Source organism: Ursus arctos, unplaced genomic scaffold (genome assembly GCF_023065955.2).
Source record: "Ursus arctos isolate Adak ecotype North America unplaced genomic scaffold, UrsArc2.0 scaffold_26, whole genome shotgun sequence".
NCBI lineage: Eukaryota > Metazoa > Chordata > Mammalia > Carnivora > Ursidae > Ursus > Ursus arctos.
In genome coordinates, this window is record NW_026622941.1 from 1,177,309 (window position 1) to 1,195,176 (window position 17,868).

The 17,868-nt window shown below is 47.1% G+C and overlaps 1 protein-coding gene across 3 annotated transcripts in view; it reads right to left on the bottom strand.

Moving 5' to 3' along the window:
- Positions 1–5,613: 5,613 nt before the first annotated feature.
- Positions 5,614–17,868, bottom strand: part of CACNA1C (calcium voltage-gated channel subunit alpha1 C) — a 646,718-nt gene continuing 634,463 nt past the window's right edge. For all 3 annotated transcript variants that reach the window (XM_057319003.1, XM_057319002.1, XM_057319004.1), the window contains 4 exons: positions 17,661–17,767; positions 17,277–17,380; positions 15,081–15,416; positions 5,614–13,221 (listed from right to left, as the gene is read on the bottom strand). In XM_057319003.1, the coding sequence (XP_057174986.1) occupies positions 12,919–13,221; positions 15,081–15,416; positions 17,277–17,380; positions 17,661–17,767 (850 nt within the window). In that variant the 3' untranslated portion in view covers positions 5,614–12,918. The remainder of the gene's footprint in view (positions 13,222–15,080; positions 15,417–17,276; positions 17,381–17,660; positions 17,768–17,868) is intronic.

Below are 17,868 nucleotides of genomic sequence, written 5' to 3' on the forward strand. Positions count from 1 at the left end.
AGAGTCCATGAGCCTCCATTGCAGTGACTCAAACCAGATCTTTAACCAACAAAACTAGAAGTTTTAGATCCAGGTTGGCAAACTTTTTCTGACAAAAGGGTAAAAATCTAAGCTTTATAGGTCAAACAGTTTCTGTCACAACTACTCAATTCTCCTGGTGTAGCAGGAAAGCAACCATAGACATCGTTGTGTTCCAATAAAACTTTATTAATAAAAATAGGTAGAGGGCTGGATTTGGCTCATAGGTCATAGTTGACGGTGCCATAGATCTAGTGATATTTTAATAGGTGATTTCTTTTATTACCATATGATCAGTTAACCACCACTTGAGATCCCAATTGGCCAAAACATTCTGATTATCTTTGTTTCTGCTGCCCTTTTTGTAATTGTGTTCACCTTGTCAGGCAGTTTTATGCTGCCTCTTGGCTTTTGTTACTCTGAGATTCCATTAATCCCATTGAAATCAGTGTATCATCCCCCATGGCCATATCTAGTCTATAAGTGCAGGTAACTACAGAGCTTTGAAAGGATGTAGGTACTCCTTCACTAATTAATTTCTCAAAATCTTAGTGAAGGGAGGGTCTTCTGAGCCTACTCAGGGGATGTGGTTGAGGGGGTGGGTATGCATGTTGCACATGATAAATACACATCAACATTTCTATCTTCCTAAGCCTTCAGATTCCTTCCTCCATATCAGATCATGGAAACTGTGGCATCTCACTCTCATTAAGCAGAGATATTACTGAGTCCAAGAGTCAGCTGATCACCTAATAAGATGTCAGAGCCTCTTCCAGCTGCCTAATTTAAAATACAAGATCTGGAATCTCTAGTAAGTGTACCAAATAAATTAACTTTGTCTGATGTAGAGTTATATTCCACTCTCCATGTTCTGATTTCCACGCACATTCCCCCAGTTTCTACCAACATATATATTAGACCAGTTTCGTAATTTATTTAGAGTATAAGCCATCTCCTTCTGGGTCATGCTGTGTGTCTGAGTCCCTGAAACATGGTGAGATTTGACCCAAGTTGTGGGTTTAGTAGCAGCAAGAGGTGATGATAGTGCATCTTAAGGAGAATAAGCATCTCTTTCTAAGCATCTGCCCCAGATGAAGTTATCATAGAGTTTTCCAGCAAGGAAGGCTAGTCATTATAGTACTGATCTGCTTCTATTGCAAAGGGAGGCTCAAAGTGACTTGGAGATTTTAGAATCTTAACTTCGCTTGCATCCTGCCAGATTACCCATTCCAAGTTTCAAGGTCTCATTATTTCTCAATCAATGTTCTAACTTTCACATAAGAAACTTGTGAAAGCTGTGAATTCAATTGCTGCTGTAATTTAGCCACTGGCACAGTTAAATTTGTATTCAATATTAGTTATATGAAATAAAATGTTAGATTAAGACTGCCCTTGGAAGCTCTGTGATTCTCAGATGATGATCCTCCGCTTGTTTTCTTCTTCCCATAAGTGCTGCGGTATACTCAGGAAAGTCGGTTCCACACCGCAGTCCTTGTCATTGCTACTGCCATAACAATAAGTGCTGCAGCCACTTGGGCTCCCAAGGCATTTGCTTTAACACTTCATCACAGATGATAATTTAATTAACTGGGATGTCACTCTATGCCATGGATTCCACTGGCAAGGAGCTCAGCACTGCCCTCAGATGCAAACACAGGATGAAACTCATTCTCAAATCCTGTCTCTGAGAGTCTGTCTCCCCAGACCATTCCAGTATCAATTCTATATCAGAGTCCAATCAGGAGGCAGACCCCATCCCAGTAATTTGAATAGGAAAATTTAATCTAAAGAATGATAGCTTATAAAAGGGGTTAACTAACAAACTAGAAGAAAAAAAAAGCAGCTACTATTTCTGGGGCTGAGGGAGAATAATTTAGGAAGGAACAAAGAACTTAGAAGAGCTCTCCCCACTACTCACTTCAAGGCTGATTCAGACATACTTGGAGGGACATGGCTGCTATAGGATAACACAGCATGCCAGCACTAAGGAAACTTGCCAGAGGGCATGGTCAGAAACTGGTCCATAAGCATGGCCTGTTGAATGGTGAAGAAACTTGCTGGAGGGCATTAGCAGGCTGGAGCTGGTCTTTAAGGGCTACTGAGATGACCAGTACCAAGCCTCCCACATACCACTCCACTGTCTATGTGCCTAAAAATAGCACACTAAATTATGAAAGGAAATCGCCTTATTTTGCAATGGCCTTACAATGTCCTTTCAGTGCCTTCTATTGATGAAGACTGTACTGACATTGAGCCAGCTGGCAAAAGAGAAATGTTTATAAGGTTGAGCTCCAATATCATAGAGCTGGGTAAAAAGAATGGATTTAGTGTTGAGAGGCAATAAGTTGATAACTGGCAAAAGGATGAATAAATGTTGTGTGTTTAATGGACAAGAAGGTCAGTATAGCTGGAAGTGAGTGAGTGGGACAGAGACAATGCTGGGAAATGAGGTCTGAGAAGCAGAGAGGTAAATGAGGTCAGATGTTTCAGGCTTTATAGATCATGGTAAAGACATCGGATTTCAATCCAAGTATAATGAGAAAGCATTGGACAGTTGAGGACAGTGATGTGATGTAATGTGATTTATTTAAAAAGGTCAGTTTGTGGATACTTGACTTTGGGCATAAGAATGAAGGTAAAGGAGGCTCTGTCTACCAAGTTTCAGCTAATCCACACTCCATCTTCTCTAGGCTACACTTCTCTCCTGGGTTCTAACCAGGATGACCAAATGTCTTTGTTGGACTGGAACAACTGAGGGACCAGGTACCTTTACTCTCAAAAGTCCTAGTTTTAGACAAGATCCTGTATGGCTACCCTAGTTCTGACATATCCCAAATTCTCTCCTTTCCCGAAAACAAGCCTGACACTTCAAGATTGTTAGGTAGAATTTCTAGAGGTGACTGCCACTCATTGCTATGTTTGGAGAATGCCTGAAGTACAGGCAATTCCTCAAGACCTTTTCCTCTAATACCCAAGAGTCTTCTCTTCCTTGCTGTTCCGTCATACTATCAGGTCCCAGCCTTTTAGTCTAATTCCTGATGTAGAGTGCTGGCATTCCTTTAACTTAAGATGCTCTAGAGAGAACTTGGGGAAAGTTCCATTGACAGTAGATTGACTTCGAAGACCACCATACCCTTAAAGGTGTTTTCAGAAGAAGTCTTTCCAGTTTCCTAAAAAGATGTTTAAGATGACAGCCATGGGCAAAAGGTCAAGCCATCTTTCATTTCTCGCTGGACCTTCAGAGGCCAGATCACCTGCTTTATCTGACTTCATTACTTCCCCAGCCAAATAAGAATTCCTAGGTAGGTGAAATAGAAGCTTGCCTCATGATGCCTATGGCTCTTTTAACTAAACCATTACCCTGTTGCACATTTTGTCATACTTTCTCTTTCCCTCTCTGCTCTCTCTCCTCAGGGCTGACAACCATTGCTCCCATTTCCTATCTTTTACTTGAAAATCTTTTACTTATACCCTCAGACCTTTGGTTTCCTCTGGGATGTAGTGGAGTGAAAGCAGCTTAAAAAGTTTCCTTTCCCAGGGACCTTGCATTTTAATAGAAATCAGTCTAATACCAGTGGTTCACAATGTTTGGTGGAAATAAAAACAACTTGGAGAGCTTGTTAAAATGCATATTGATGGGCTCCAACCTCCAAGTACCTGATCTGATAGCTTTGGGTTAAGGCCAAGTTTGGGGGTAAAACAAGAATCTGTGCTTTAATCAAGCATCCCAAGTGATTCTGCTGGTGGTTCAGAAATTATGCTTTGATAATAATTCCCTAAGTTAAGGGGAGGAGACACTAATGCTAGAATTGCATGTGTCAGTTGCAAGAGGAGAAGGCTTTATTGAGTATCAGGAATCATGCCACATAGATAATTGCATACAAATATATTAACTCTATTTTCTGATTCCAAAATTGTGTCACATGGATCCTCAATGGGGAAACACCTGGGCTAAATGGTCAACCTATTTGAAAGGGGATTTTGATGTTATTTAAACTGCTTAAGAGTGCCAAGTTCTATCCTGGGATTCCCCAGGAAACTATATACATGGGATGGTAGCCAATTAGAAAATGAGTATTACTCTTTTATTAGCTGGAATAATGTCCAATCATGTACAACTCAGCACTCTGTGAAGGTTGGATTGGAGCCCATCATTTTGGCTCATGGTCAGTTCAGGGTCTTCTGCCCCCCCCCAACTTTCTACAGCCTAATTCTTGGGCTAATATAACCATATATGCTATGAAGAGCAAGAGATGGAAAGACTGCTGAGCCCACTTATCTGGCAAGCCATATGGAAACAAAGGGAGAGAAAGATAAGAAAGGGGTAGAGATTTATAGAAAGAATACTTAGATCTGCTTAATGTATGGAGCCTGGAAAATTAAAGTACAAATCAGAGTGTCACGTATGGATACTGATTTTTTTTTTTTTTTTACCATGCAGTAATCCTGCCCATTAGCAGCTGTGGCCCAATTAATATCTAGTGATCTGACCGATCAGATCAATAACCAAATCTTCCTTGTAGGGAGAAAGGAAGAAATGGGCGGAAGCAGACCTGATGTAGGAAAAGGGTTTGCAGGCCAGGCCAGACCTAAACAGCTGACACCACATTACAAAGCAGAAGGGATGCCTCAGTTTGGTGACATGCTCCTGTGGCTATGTTTAATTCCTGCCGTGGGCTATCCCTCCCCTCCTTTTATTCCCATCTACTCCAGAGCATACAAAATGCAAGGGAGGGTAATTTCATTATAGGGTAAATTCTGAATCTGTTCTGGGTGGTTGCAAACTTTGGCACTTTAATTACGAGTGGGTCTGCTGGTGGGTTGTGACCTTGTGGGCGGGTCCTGGTGGAGTGCCCTCCCAATCTGCTCTAGTGGCTACTCTCTCCAGCCTTTCCACTCTGTTCTACAACCTTAGACTCCAGAGCTCGGGGTTTGGGTGGTGAGGTCGGGAGGAGGGCGGCTCTGGAGAAGCAGGGAGGTTGGCTGATGTCCTATAATTCCTAAAATGGACTTGATCATCCATGGGGAGATGGTGGGAGGGTTTCTCTTGTTATAATTGTATTCATCTAAGGCACATGGATTTCTGGGACACATTATTTTTACACAGGGAATTATTCTGGAAGCTTTGTCAGAGCCAGTTTAATAATAAAACAAAACAAAACAAAGAACCTTGCATTTTTAGTCTTTAAATTACTTTAATATACATAACCTTATCTCCCGCCTCCCTCCTTCTATTCTCCCTTCCCCCCTTCTTTCCTTCATTTATTCAAAACCAATTTTGTGCCTTTCCAAATACTTCGGGGGGGCTCCTCTGCTATTTTGTGGATTATCCATTCAATTCCTTCTATTCTAGCTCCTTGTCAACTTTTGACCATTTTCCTGTTAACCTTTTCATTGGAAGGAAGAGGTGGATAAATTGCTGAAATCAGGTTAGAGATTATCACTGGATTCAGATTCCACGTGTTTTTCCCGGCCTCCCTCCCCTTTGGAGGATATGAGAGGGTAATTTGGCAGTTCAGTGTATTTTTGTAACCTCTAGGATCCAGGAGAAGAGGAGGGATGTGGAAGAGGGAAGATACGATTAAACCAGTGTAGACATTGTTAAGAAATTTATTTGCAATTCTTGTTTTTTGGTTTTTTTTTGTTTGTTTTTTAAATAACATCATTCCTTAGATAAAAATGCAATCTTACAGGAATATACATAGCGTCTCACACAGAGATGACCCTGAAGCTCTTCTCGAAAGGTTACCCCTTCTAGATTCCCTGGCCTTTCTCGAGGGCGAGAGGGCGCCGCAGGCGAGGCCTTTGACAATGGGATTATTTGATGATTACAAACTGTACAACAGTATTTACAACAGTAAGACCGTGAAGTCGTGAAGCCTGGAGAGGAAGGTGTGGGGCACGCAAGGGTGTGGGGGGTGGTGACAGCAGTGGGATGACAATGGAGGACCGTCCATCTTTCTGCGTTGCGCTGAGAGCAAGCGTGATACCGATTGGTTTGGGGGCATAAAGATGGGCCTGAGCAGGAGGACAGGAGGAGAGAAGGGAGGAGGGGCTGTTTCTGGAGCCTCTGGCGTAGACCCAAGTTCTGCTTGGTAGCTCTAGGGTATTAAAATAAAACAAGCAGATTATGAGAGTAATAGACATTTTAGTGCTTCACCAGCTGGGGACCCGCCCCTATTTCTTAACGAACTTGTATGCATCTCCACAGGTTGTTCTCAACTACTACCATCACAGATTTGTCCAGATTTGTTTATGCCTTTGATATCCACAGCCTATTTGGTCCTAGACCTTATGCCCATGAGGTTCTGGGAGAACAACACATGCTCTGGGCAGGACAGGAAGCCGCTATGGGGTGGTGCATAATCTAGTTGAGAAACCAAGAGATGGATTACGAATTTGGGGTAATGGGATGCAGCTTGATGCATGGGTGGTGTGATGTGTGCAAGCAGAAAGGTGCCCATAGCATTTGGGTCACTGGCGCTGCCTTACGAAGGAGCCCTTTGTACAGGGTTGTTTGTTTACAACTGTCGACCCTCCTTCCCAAGTTTTGTTTTTTTCTTTTAAGACTTGATGTAGTTTCTCCGTGTTGGGAAATCTTAGGGAGGGCGGTTTGGAACAGGACACAACGACCTGTCCTCTTTTGTTCTTCCTGTGACTCTATAGAAGGGAGCCTTCTCATCGCCCTCCCAGTTGCAGGCTCAGGAAAGACTTCGTGCCGAGTGCCTGAAACCTGCAGCCCTCCGCATGCCTTGGCAGGGACTCACTGCCGAGGCGGGTGCCCGCTCACTCACATCTTCCTCCTCCTTCTGCTTATACACTCGAGGGCTCCACGAATATCAGAACAAGAGTTCTCCAGGCTCAAACTGCAAAAAGGAACCATCCTCTCCATTTCTGTATTTCTTCACATAGAAATTACCCTTCCTTAAGACTTAAAACCTCTTCCACCAAGAGACTTCTTTGTTAATGACCTAGGTGAAACATTTTCTTATGTATGAGGTACATGAGAGATTTTTAGAAGGCAAATTCTTAGTAAATGTCTGATTTATGGTAGAATAATGTCATGCTGCCCTTTCTAGGAATCTGATCAAATCAGAGTAGATTCTGGAAAGTGGGGTGCATGAGATGCCCCCCAAAACAGAGTACAGCTGTGAAGAGGCCAGCATATGATCTGAAGGGAGAATATTTGACTCCAGTGGTATAACATTTCAGGCTTTTATTTAATTATCTAGTCTTTGTCTTGTCTTCCTTAATTCATTAGAGACTGAGGGGATTTCTGTGGAAGTCCCAACTCTGACTCTATTTTCAGTGTCGAATTGATTTGTTCAACTTGGCTCAATATATACTTCTGGCAATCTCTAATTCCCTTTCAGAGACCGATCAAAAGGCTCTTCTCGTATACTGGAGAGCTGAAGAGTCTTTACCACTGCATCTTCTCTGGAGCAAGCCTCTTCAAACCATGTGAGGGAGAAGTCTGATTCTAGAAGTAGCTGTGTTTCTCCATGTAGATAAAGAATATTTAGTTCACAGTAATCATAGGGCCAGATGGCGCTATTTCTACCCAAGAAAGTTACTCGGCTTCACTCCCCATGTCTCTCCACACAGTGCTCAGCCCTCTGGGGATGACAATGTCATTTGTGCAGAGCTCAACCCCAGCACCAGCCCCTGTCCTTTAAGGAAGGGTGTGTGTGTGTGGGTGTGTGTGTGTGTATGAGGATGAAAGTGTGTATGTGTATGTGTGGTGTTCAAGTGTCTCCCAGCCATGTGGAAGTCTGGCAGAAACCACCTGTTTCATTGGTATCTGGCTTCACAAAGCTTTCATTTTCAATAAAAGAAAAATAAAGTTAAAACCAGAACTAGCTTCACAAAGAAACTGCTTAAGAATCTGCACATTGGACTCTTTTCCACTCTGTTCTTCTGACTAGACGGGGGCGGGTGAGGAAGGAAAAGTAGCGGCTGGGCAGGAGGCTGGAATAGAGAGAACGGCTTGGGGAAGGGGAAAGAGATCCCATCCCTGATTGTTGTAGGACACTTCGGTCCCTTGTCTCTTTTCCTCGTGTCTCCTCAGAGGGAGCTGATGGGGAACCCGGATGTGGTGACTAAAATCTTCACCGTGAGTGACATTAAGCTTCTCTTCATGCCTTCTGACTAACTGGAGCCAGTTTTAAGTGGCGTGACAGCTAATAAGAGGGGAGGGACACCAGCAGAGAGGAAAGACAGGGTGGCAGATACCTCACATCTGGCCAGATAGGTTGATTTGTCTGGTAAAACAATGATTGAAATTTTATTCTTCTCTTTTTCCAAAGTTGATGCATTAGCCTCTCCCTTGTACTGGCCATTGTGGGTGGGTGAACTGGACACTTCTTTCCATAAAATAGGAACAGATGCATAAAGAGCCAAGAACTGCCCTTTGCTTTGCCTGCATTTTCCCTCCAGTTCTTTCTGTGCCAACACTTTCCCCCCCGACCAGAACCATGTCTTTAAAAAAATAGACCTGGCCTGCACTCTTATCAGCAAGTGTTTTACTAAATTGGGCCTTGAATGGGCCCTCTTGAGACCAGATTGCCCTTTTCTGGCCTCTTTGCTACATGGTTTCTAACTCTTAGACAATGGTATTTTGTTTTTTCTAGGTCCCTCTGGATGGACATGTCATCCTCCTCCTTAGTAACATTTATAATTATGGTTTGATGAGGTTAAAAATGTGACAACCAGGGTTATTCTGTATGCCTAAACTAGCTTATTGTTACACGTCTTGAACGTTAGGAATGATGAAACCCTTTTGATGACTTCCAAACTTCTCATTTTCAGGGTGTTCTTATCTCTAAGGCATTGACAGGCACCCTTCTCCTGTGGTTGCCTTACTATCTATAGCTGAATGATCAGGAGACGTGCTGGAAGGAGAATGGCTGTGAGAAACCGATAGCTTCACTCTGGACAAGCCCCTGAGGTTTGCAAGCAGGGTCACAGGATCAAGACAGAGTAAGGAAGCCTTGTTCCTTTGTCCTTGGACCTCCCAGTCAGAGTTAGAAGGCGGGGTAGGGACCCTAATAGCCTCTGAAGCAGAGCAGAGAAAAATTCATGGAACAAGCCAAAATCTAGGAAAACATTCTCCTCTTTTTGCCTCAAGACCAAAAAAAACAAAAACAAAAACAAAAACAAAAAAACCCTAGAAACAGGCAGAAAGGAGGCAACTGAAAATCTCTCTGCTTACTATAGCCATGCACATGATTAATTATTAAAAAGCTAAAGTGTGGAAATACAATCTGGGCCATTCAGAGGACAAATAAATATCATGTTTACCAGCCCCCAGAACTTACATGGCACTTCTTCAAGTCCCAGTGGTCCTCAGTCATTGGCTGCATTCTCCTGCTACTCAAGGGTTCTCAGAAGATCTGATGTTCATGGGCAAAGTTCTGCTCTAGGTGGAGGGTAGACATCACTTAATACACTGCGGATGAGGTTCACGATTTCATGATTGATTTTACCCGTCTGCCTGATGACAGGTATCCTGTGTCAGTCCTATACCAGTCGATCATGAGGTCAGGCCAGAAAGACCCATCGCCCTACACAGGGAACTCCCATCTGAAACTTTTCCTTCCCAGCAGCACAGGGCCAGGTGTTCTTGTCACTGCTGACGTTATTCTTGCAGGGTGCAAGGCTAGCCGGTCTTCTGACAGAGCTGATTAGAAAGAAGGGACCCTGTAGGTCTGAGTGGTGAAGGGCAAGGGGCCTCACTTAGGCAGGGCTCTGGGTCTGTACAGGTCCCAGTCTGTAGCTCATGCCACCGGCAAATGAGATTTGGTGATGCAGAAGACAAGTCCAAAAGGAAAAAAGAAAGCAGCATGAAGGTTGTGTGACTGTGTGTGTGTGTGTGTGTGTGTGGTCAGTTAAGATTCCAAATTTCTATCCAGGGACCAGCAAGAACCAGATAGCAATCCAAAAGGGCTCCCCTCTCCATCATAACTAAAATCTTAGCAGCACAGTGGTAGATATCTTGGGAAACTGGACAAAGGGTGACACCTAACTGTAATTTCTAGAAGGCCTTCATGGCACTGAAAAGGACCCAAAAAAGTTTGGATGGGTTGAGCTTGGAGAAACAGGAAGAAACCCTTCTGCTTCTAGACTGTAAGTTAACCTGGGAGTATCGGGCATGGTTCTCCACTTTTCATGGATCAGTCCTTGAAAGTGAAGACTCGTCTTCACTGGGGAATGGACTTTCCCCGACTTTAATTTCTTGGTTGCTCACATAAGGGCTGAGAGCCCACTGGGACTGGAAGACATTCACTGGATAAATTCTGGATGAATGTTTGGGTCCTGTTTTCCCCACATCACTTCCTTTTCAACCATCATTGCTGAAATCTATTCGAAGGAAACAGCACCGACAGGATGTTGTTCTAGGTAGACATAACCGGGCATAAGAGACGCTCCCACAGAGTCTCTGGTTCCACTATCACTGTGAACTCCTGACGCGTCCTCCCTGGTCCTGGTCCCCTCCACGGCTGCCACACACACTAGGGTAGATCTGGAGGCAATCTTGCTCCAGAGTGAGGAAAAGATGAAGTGAGTAAGACAGAGCTGACTTTTGGATGGAAAAAGATTTTACCTGGTTGCTGTTCTCTGGCCCCCGCTGTCTGAGTTTGGGTAGTGCAGTTGCCAGAAGGAGGATTCCCTGCCCTCCAGGCAGCCCAATTCTAGTTCCATCCTCTCAGTCAGCGTACGCTTTCCTGAGGAAACCACTGAGGAAAGTTTGTGGAAGTGAACAGAAAAGCCAGCCACCTCTCCCGTGGGGGATGCTGATGCTTACGGTGCAGGACTGCCCCTAGACAAAGTCCAAATCGGAGAACTGGAGCAGAGTGGATAGAATGAAGACGGGAATAAGACATGTCCTGGTCTCTCAAAGCAAGATGTAGTACGAATATGCTTATCATACAGTTTTGGAAAAATGGAGGGGAACGGAAGCGAACACAAGATATGCAAAACAGTAATGTCCAAACCTGTTTGTGGATCGCAGAATAATGACTTACACTGGTGATACCTTTGCTCATTGTACAAATTAAAAGAATATTTGTTCCCTTTCCCCCAACCACATATAGAAAAGCACTTCAGAGTTCAAGGGTAAAGCTTGTCACACTCCAAATACAAAATGATTTACTTACATGCAGCAAAATATACAAGAAGTGAATTCAAAAACAAACTTAATTCAATTCATTATATTCGCTTGGCACAATTGCAATTCAGTTTTAAAAAAATATTTGTAAAATACTGAAACTGACCTGAATTCAAGTATAACAGTTTCTTCAACAGAAACATTATCAATGCAATAAAACATTACACGGAATATATCGAAGCAAAACGCCTTCTTGAGTTTTTCCCTTAAATTTCTCTGTGTTTTTTTTTAAATACAGTTTTAATGCCAACACAACTCACAATTGTATTTTTAAAATGAATATTATTGCATTGTTTTTGCATATCTTGTGGGACAGAAAATGCAAAGAGTTACTGATTCCCATTTCAGAAGCAGAGACAGTGGTTTGTTTTTGCTTTCAAATGGCCCCAGATTCAGATCTCCCCACAGTTAGACCAGAAAGGGGGAGCTACACACTCATTCACGCAAGGGCGCACTGTGTGGGTGTACATACACATGGACGACGGGTGCCCAGACAACCCACCGCACACACACACAACACACACACTCACGGAGACTCTCTCATTCATGCTTCCTCTCTCTGGCACCCACAAATACACCCCACATTAAAAAGAACCCAACTCAATCACCCATATGTGCAAGACCATATCAAGTGCATTACCTTTAAATTATAAAACCAAACCAAAAAAATTTTTTGTTACTACCTACGGAAATTATAACAAATTATTGCGCATACACAATGGCTGGTAAAACTTGCCTACGGAGGCTCTATTGAACCCACCGTAGAAAAAGAAAACCACAACCATTTAAATAATACAGTAAAACCAAACCCGATTTACATTTGCAAAAGTGAAAACAGTAAGGTGGGTGGCTACAAAGCTTTGTAAACACTTCTTCCTCCCCTCCCCCTGGGAAAACAAAAATTAAAAAAACAAACAAAAACCAAAAAACAAAAACTGCAACATGCTATCAAGAAAAATGTCAAACCACCAAACAAAAGAGCGCTCAACAGAAGCTCAGCACCACCTCGTCTTGTCAAGGGCTGGCTGCCCCTTCCCTGGCAGGCGGTGCCGGCGCCCCCTGCAGGCCCAGCCGCTGGTCTGGAGCTCCGGGGACCCGTGCAGGTAGGTGATGCTGCCGCAGACCGGGCGGGGGCGGGGGCGGCGGGGGCACCTTGGCCTTGAGGCTGCCACACGCCCCTCGCCCTTCGCTCCCGGCGCCCGGTTCGAGCTCCTGCGGCCTCGTGCTTTTCCTCCTCCCTCTCTGGGACGGGGCTGGGTCCTCGCTGAAGTCACACCCCTACTTCCTTCTGCAAATCCACAGGGCCCTGGCTCTATGGAGACAGTGAGGCTCGTACAGAATATGTGCAAAATGATTTTTTTTTTTTTTTACAAGCAAAGTTGAAAGACACCCGTTTGACATAGGGTCCTTTTGGTGAGGGCTAACGCAGGAAGTGAGGTTCTCTTTCATGCCCGGAGGTGAGGGCAAGCGTCTCTTGCTCTCCCTCCCTGATTCTTCCGCTCCTCCTCACCACTCTACCTCTGTGGACACAACACACACGGGGGATGCTGCCTTCCTTCCCCCCGGAAAACGGACTCTGCACACCACCCAACTCTGCGTCTTGTCCCAACGAAATGAATGAAGACGCTGTTCCGGTTAACTCCAGGTCACGAGAACAGTGAGGCACTTCTGAAACGAACCCATTAGGAACATTGAAACAAATAAAAAACCCAGCGTCTCCCCAGCCCTAGCTACTACAGGCCGCCGGCGTGGGCTCTGCTGTCCTGGAGCTCCTCCTCGCTTTTCCGACACGCCAGAGCCGCGGCGCAGGTCTCGCCCTCTTGGCCCCCCGCTCTGTCCTGCCCTGGGTCCCTGCAGTTAACAAAAGGTAGTAGGGTGCCGTTGGGGCTCTGCTGGGCGCCCCCACTGAGGATGTTGTCGGCGGCGTTCTCCATCTCTTCTATGGTCATGTCACAGGCGTCAGCCAGCTCCTGGGTTGTGACCTCGATAAACTTGGGATCTTGAGCAAACTGCCCCAGTCCTTCTGAAATCAAGACCTGAAGTGGGGAGGGAGGACCATGAAGAAGAACCAAAGAGGAACATTATTCCTGTAGGTCGACTCTTTTCTTCAGGGCTGGAGCAAGGGGCCTGTGACTGGTAACTCCGGAAAGTGAGTGTGTATGTGCGTGTGGTGGGAGGGGTGTTCCCAGGACAGGAGCTGACACGGAGCAACAAAGGAATCAGGGATGTGTAGGCTGGACGAGAGCTGTTTTGGCTGGGATACTAAAAAACTGTTGTCAAATGCCTGAAAACCTGGCTCATAGAGGGGCCGCTGCTAAGGCGGAACCGGCCTGCCCTGTCTTTTCTCCTCCCTGGCACCCCTAGATGCCTCCATACTATTCGTGCCCAGAAATCTTCCCTCTCCTTTGGGGAAACTGTGAACTTGTGCCCCTTTCCCACTGCTGGCCGGCTGCCTTGGTGGGGGCAAAGATCCTAGCGTAGGATGTGTGCAAAATGCCAGGTCTGCACCTGTCTCCGCTCTAGCTCCGAAGGGCCAGCTCTCTCCTTCTTAGCGGCCGCTTCAGTGACTGGCTTTGGGGAAACCAGCTACCGAGCCAGGGCCAGGGGATTAATAGTGAAGCCTGGAATACCTTTCTCTCAGGTCCGTTTGCCTCCTCCCATCACTCTTTATTTCCTGTCCTGCTTAAGTTTTCTTCAGAGCTCCCACCCTGTGGGACATGCCACATCCAGGTTTATTTATGATCTGTCTCTCCTCACCATGGCATGGGCTCCTGAGAGCAGAAACTGTGTCTCAGCTGTATCCCCGCACCTACAACTGTGCCTGCCCGTGGTCGGCACTCAATCGGGATTTGTCAACTGAATGAGGGATAACCAAGGCCAAGTGAAGAACAGGGTTTTGGAGCCAGGAGGGACCTTAGAAGTCATCTGGTTTAACTCTCCACCTCTTGCATGACAACCTGATGACTGGATGGGCCTTGTCTCTGCTTGCATACGTCCAGTGATGGTGGGCTCACTCGTTTATGGGAAAGCCCTCCTCATTTCGGGAAAGCTCTGTTGGAAAGGTCTTCCTCACGTAACCTGAAATCGGCCTGCCTGTCAGGTTGATCTGTTGCTCCAGTCCTGCACTCGAGACCCCCTGCCCAGGACATGAGGGACCTTACGGTTGGAGATGCCTATCGTGGCCTCTTAAGCCATCCCCTCTCCGGGTTTGTTTCCTTAACTCCCTTCACCCGTGCTCATATGAGATCGCTTCTAGGGACCTCGCCAACCCCTTGCCATGTCCCTTTGGGCTCGTTCCAGTTTGTTAAAGTCCCCTGAAACGTGGTGCCAGGCTCACACTAGATGCTCTGGCCAGGCAGAGGATAGAGGAACTGGGAGCCCTCCTGTTCTAGAATAGTGATTCTCAACCCTGGTTGTGCATTAGGATCATCGCAGGGCTTGAAAAAATACCCATTTACTGTGTCCTAGGTTTCCAAAGCTCCCCAGGTTATTCTAATGAGCCCCAGTTTCGAGCACCACAGATTCTGACTGTCTGTGTGTGCAAACGCAGCCCAGGCCCACCCCGCAATTGGAGCAGTCCGAGCTCCCCCCTGGCTGTACCGCAGAGCCCGGGGCCCTGGGGCGGCTTCGCTGGCTTGCGGCAGGGATAGGCTGCTCAGTCCTTTCTCCCTCTGCGGCAGGCCCTGCCCAAGAGAAGCCTCTGGCGTCTTGTGTGATCACAATTTTCTGCACAGCACGCCCTCCTCCCTGGGACTGACTCTTCCTGCCTGAGAGACTTGACATCCACTCTACTTGGAAAAGGACCAGAGCCTCTCGTCTCAGCTCTTCAGGCGGAGTCCCTGGGCTGCCCTCTGCCTTCCCCTCCCCGCGGGCCGTGCAGCCCAGGGTCACTTACCGCTTCCACCAGGCTGCTGGCGCTGCCGTGGAACTGCCTGCCCCGGGCCCCAGCCTGGCTGGGCACAGTGAGGGACACCGGCCGGGCTCTCCGGATGGCGCTGCTGCCCGCACCGCAGGGCGTGGGCTCCCCGGACCAAGAGCTGCAGTGGATGGACGGGAAGCTGCTGTTGAGTTTCTCGCTGGACTCGGCCCCCTCCAGCCGCAGGGTGGGGATCGGCTGTGGGGGCCAGCCTCGGCTGCCCGGCGTGGCTGGGGGGGTGGCACATGGCCTGGGGAACGTGCTGGGGGAATGGCTTCTCTGGAGGAGGGGGCTCAGGCCCGCCACTGCCAATGCCTGTGGACACACAAGGAGCGAGAGTTATTGGGAGAGGCGGGCCGCTGCTTTCCCAGCAGCTCCTGCTCCCCGTTCCCACGCCCATTGTCGTCAGCCCTCTGGCTCCCACCTCATCAAGACCCCGTGTTAGCTTCCGCCACCCTAAAATAGATTTGGTGATCGTGCCAATCTGAAGGCATGGCTTCTCCTCTAAATTCAGAGAGCTGTGATGGAGTGCAGTCAAGAGCGTCCACTTCCCAGCACCAGCCTTACCGCCCGTCAGTGGCGAGTCCTCTGGCTTTCGGTATTCTCATCAGTAGTCTAGAAAGAATGCTCCCCTCATCATCTATAAAACCAGAAAACTAATGCCCGCTGTCTCCCTGTCTTGTGGGGTTGACGTGAGGTCAAGTGAAATAAGGTCTGTGAAGAAGTATACTGCACACCACAAAGAACTAGACAGAACCACTACCTGGTTTCCACAGGTAATCAGGCCAGGAGTCATGTCCTGCTGCTCTTTAGCTCAGTTCGTCTCTGAACTGTTGTTCAAATCTTTTTTGTTTGTTTGTTTGGTGTTTTTTTAAAATTAAAAAAATTTTTTTACTGTAGTTCGAATCGTACACTGTATTGTGATTAAACTATTTACAAGTTGTATCCTCTGGCCCCCACTATGCTTGAAAATCCTGAGGCCGGGGCCTGGCCCTTGTGTCAGCACCACAAGGACCCGCTCTGAGCCAGTGTCCACGGAGAGTGGCACTGTGCAGTGAGAGAGCCCAGCCCGAGAGGCAGAGGGAAGGGAACGCTGCAGCATGGGTTGGGGGGCAGAGGAAAGGCATGGAGGGGGGAGTGTAAATAAAGACAAGGTTCTTGCCCTCAGCATGATAAGAACACATGGGTGAAATGAACTTCTAGAAATCTTTAAAAATAGCACACACAGTGTCTCCCCCCGCCCCGCCCCCCAACTAGCCTGCCAGCCTCCTCTGCCCACAGCTCTTGATGGTGCCCAGCCTGGGGTCCCTGGTTCCCTGGAGATCTGAGGGAAGTGTAAGGCTATGCTCATATTCCAGAAAGCCCAGTGGAAATCATCTGTATGCTGGCAATGCCACACAGGCCATCTAATGCATATTATAAGGTTTGATTGGGAGTTGAGTGCCTTTGGGTATTAAAAAAAATCATCTAATGCATAGGCCTATGGTGAGGGAGTATATACTCACAGAGGAAAAAAGTTTGGGGAATTTGGGCCCTAATTTGCCTAGAGGTAAGGGACTGGCCTTTGATTCTTTGAGGCTTCCATTAGCTCTAAGATACTGAGAACCTGTTGGATACTGATGTCTTGGATTTCACTGGCTCAGCTGGAGTCAGCCATGCCAAGAGATATTTCCACTATTGAATCTCTCTGGACCTGTTTTCCTTGGACATGAGTCTCTACTCCTGATCATGTTGCTGGCAGGTTCTTTGATCATGTCTATATTTCGGTGGATGGGTTTGTGTGCAGCTCAGTCTCCAGGTATCTTGCAACTCTAGGGATAAGTCCATCTGCCTGAGTGCTCTGTGTTCCGATGTCTGCGGAGGGAACATCTGTGCCATCGTAGGAAGAACATCAGGCAGAATCCTGGAGTTGCTGACCCTTCCGGACTATGCGAGGGGCTCCTGGTCGCCAGTATTTCCTAGGTGTCCCCCTTTCCCCAGGGAAATGACAGACCTTGTTAAGGTTCTCACTTGCATGGCCGAGCCCCCTCATCTGGGGCTGTTAGGGCCAGGGGCTAGGACTATCAGTGGTCCAAGACAGGGAGGACTGAGTGGGGTCTTGGGATTTGCCATAATCACGGGGGTTGTGTCGCCTGCCAGGTGCTGGCCAGTCTGGGCTCCAAAAGTCTGGGCTACCTGATGGTGAACCAGATGCAAGGGCAGGACTGTCTTCTGAGAGATGTCTCCCCCTTGATTCTTCTGTCGCTTCAGACATTCCAGGTGGAAGGAGGCCCTTCGACCTGCAAAGCCAGACAAAGAACTGTGATCAGCGCAGGGAAAGGGGACCCAGGTCTGCGAGGCTCACACCCTGGGGACGGGGGATGCAAGGAACCGTGTGAGCAGCCCTGGAGTCACCTCCTCCCTACCGTTCACCTCTCTTAGCACATAGCATATGGACAAGTCCCATCTCCGCAAGCCCTGCCCTTGGAATCCCGTCTCACTGTTCTGGAAATCTGCTCAGCCCCTGCGTGGGGTTGTGTGAGCCAGGGCCCATGTGGAGAGAGAGGTGTGAGTATTTACCTAGTGAGGCAGAGCGGAGGAAACCCCTCTTTGGAGATTGCCGGACGTCTCTCTTGTCCTCCTCAGGTGGTGTTAATTGCCGATTTTCATCATCCTGGTAGGAGAGCCTGGAACAGAGAACTCCTGGGGCTTATTCTGGGAGGCCGGGAAGTGCCATCCCATAGAGACAGCTCACATCCCCTGAAGGCAGTTTGCTTTTTTCCTTAGT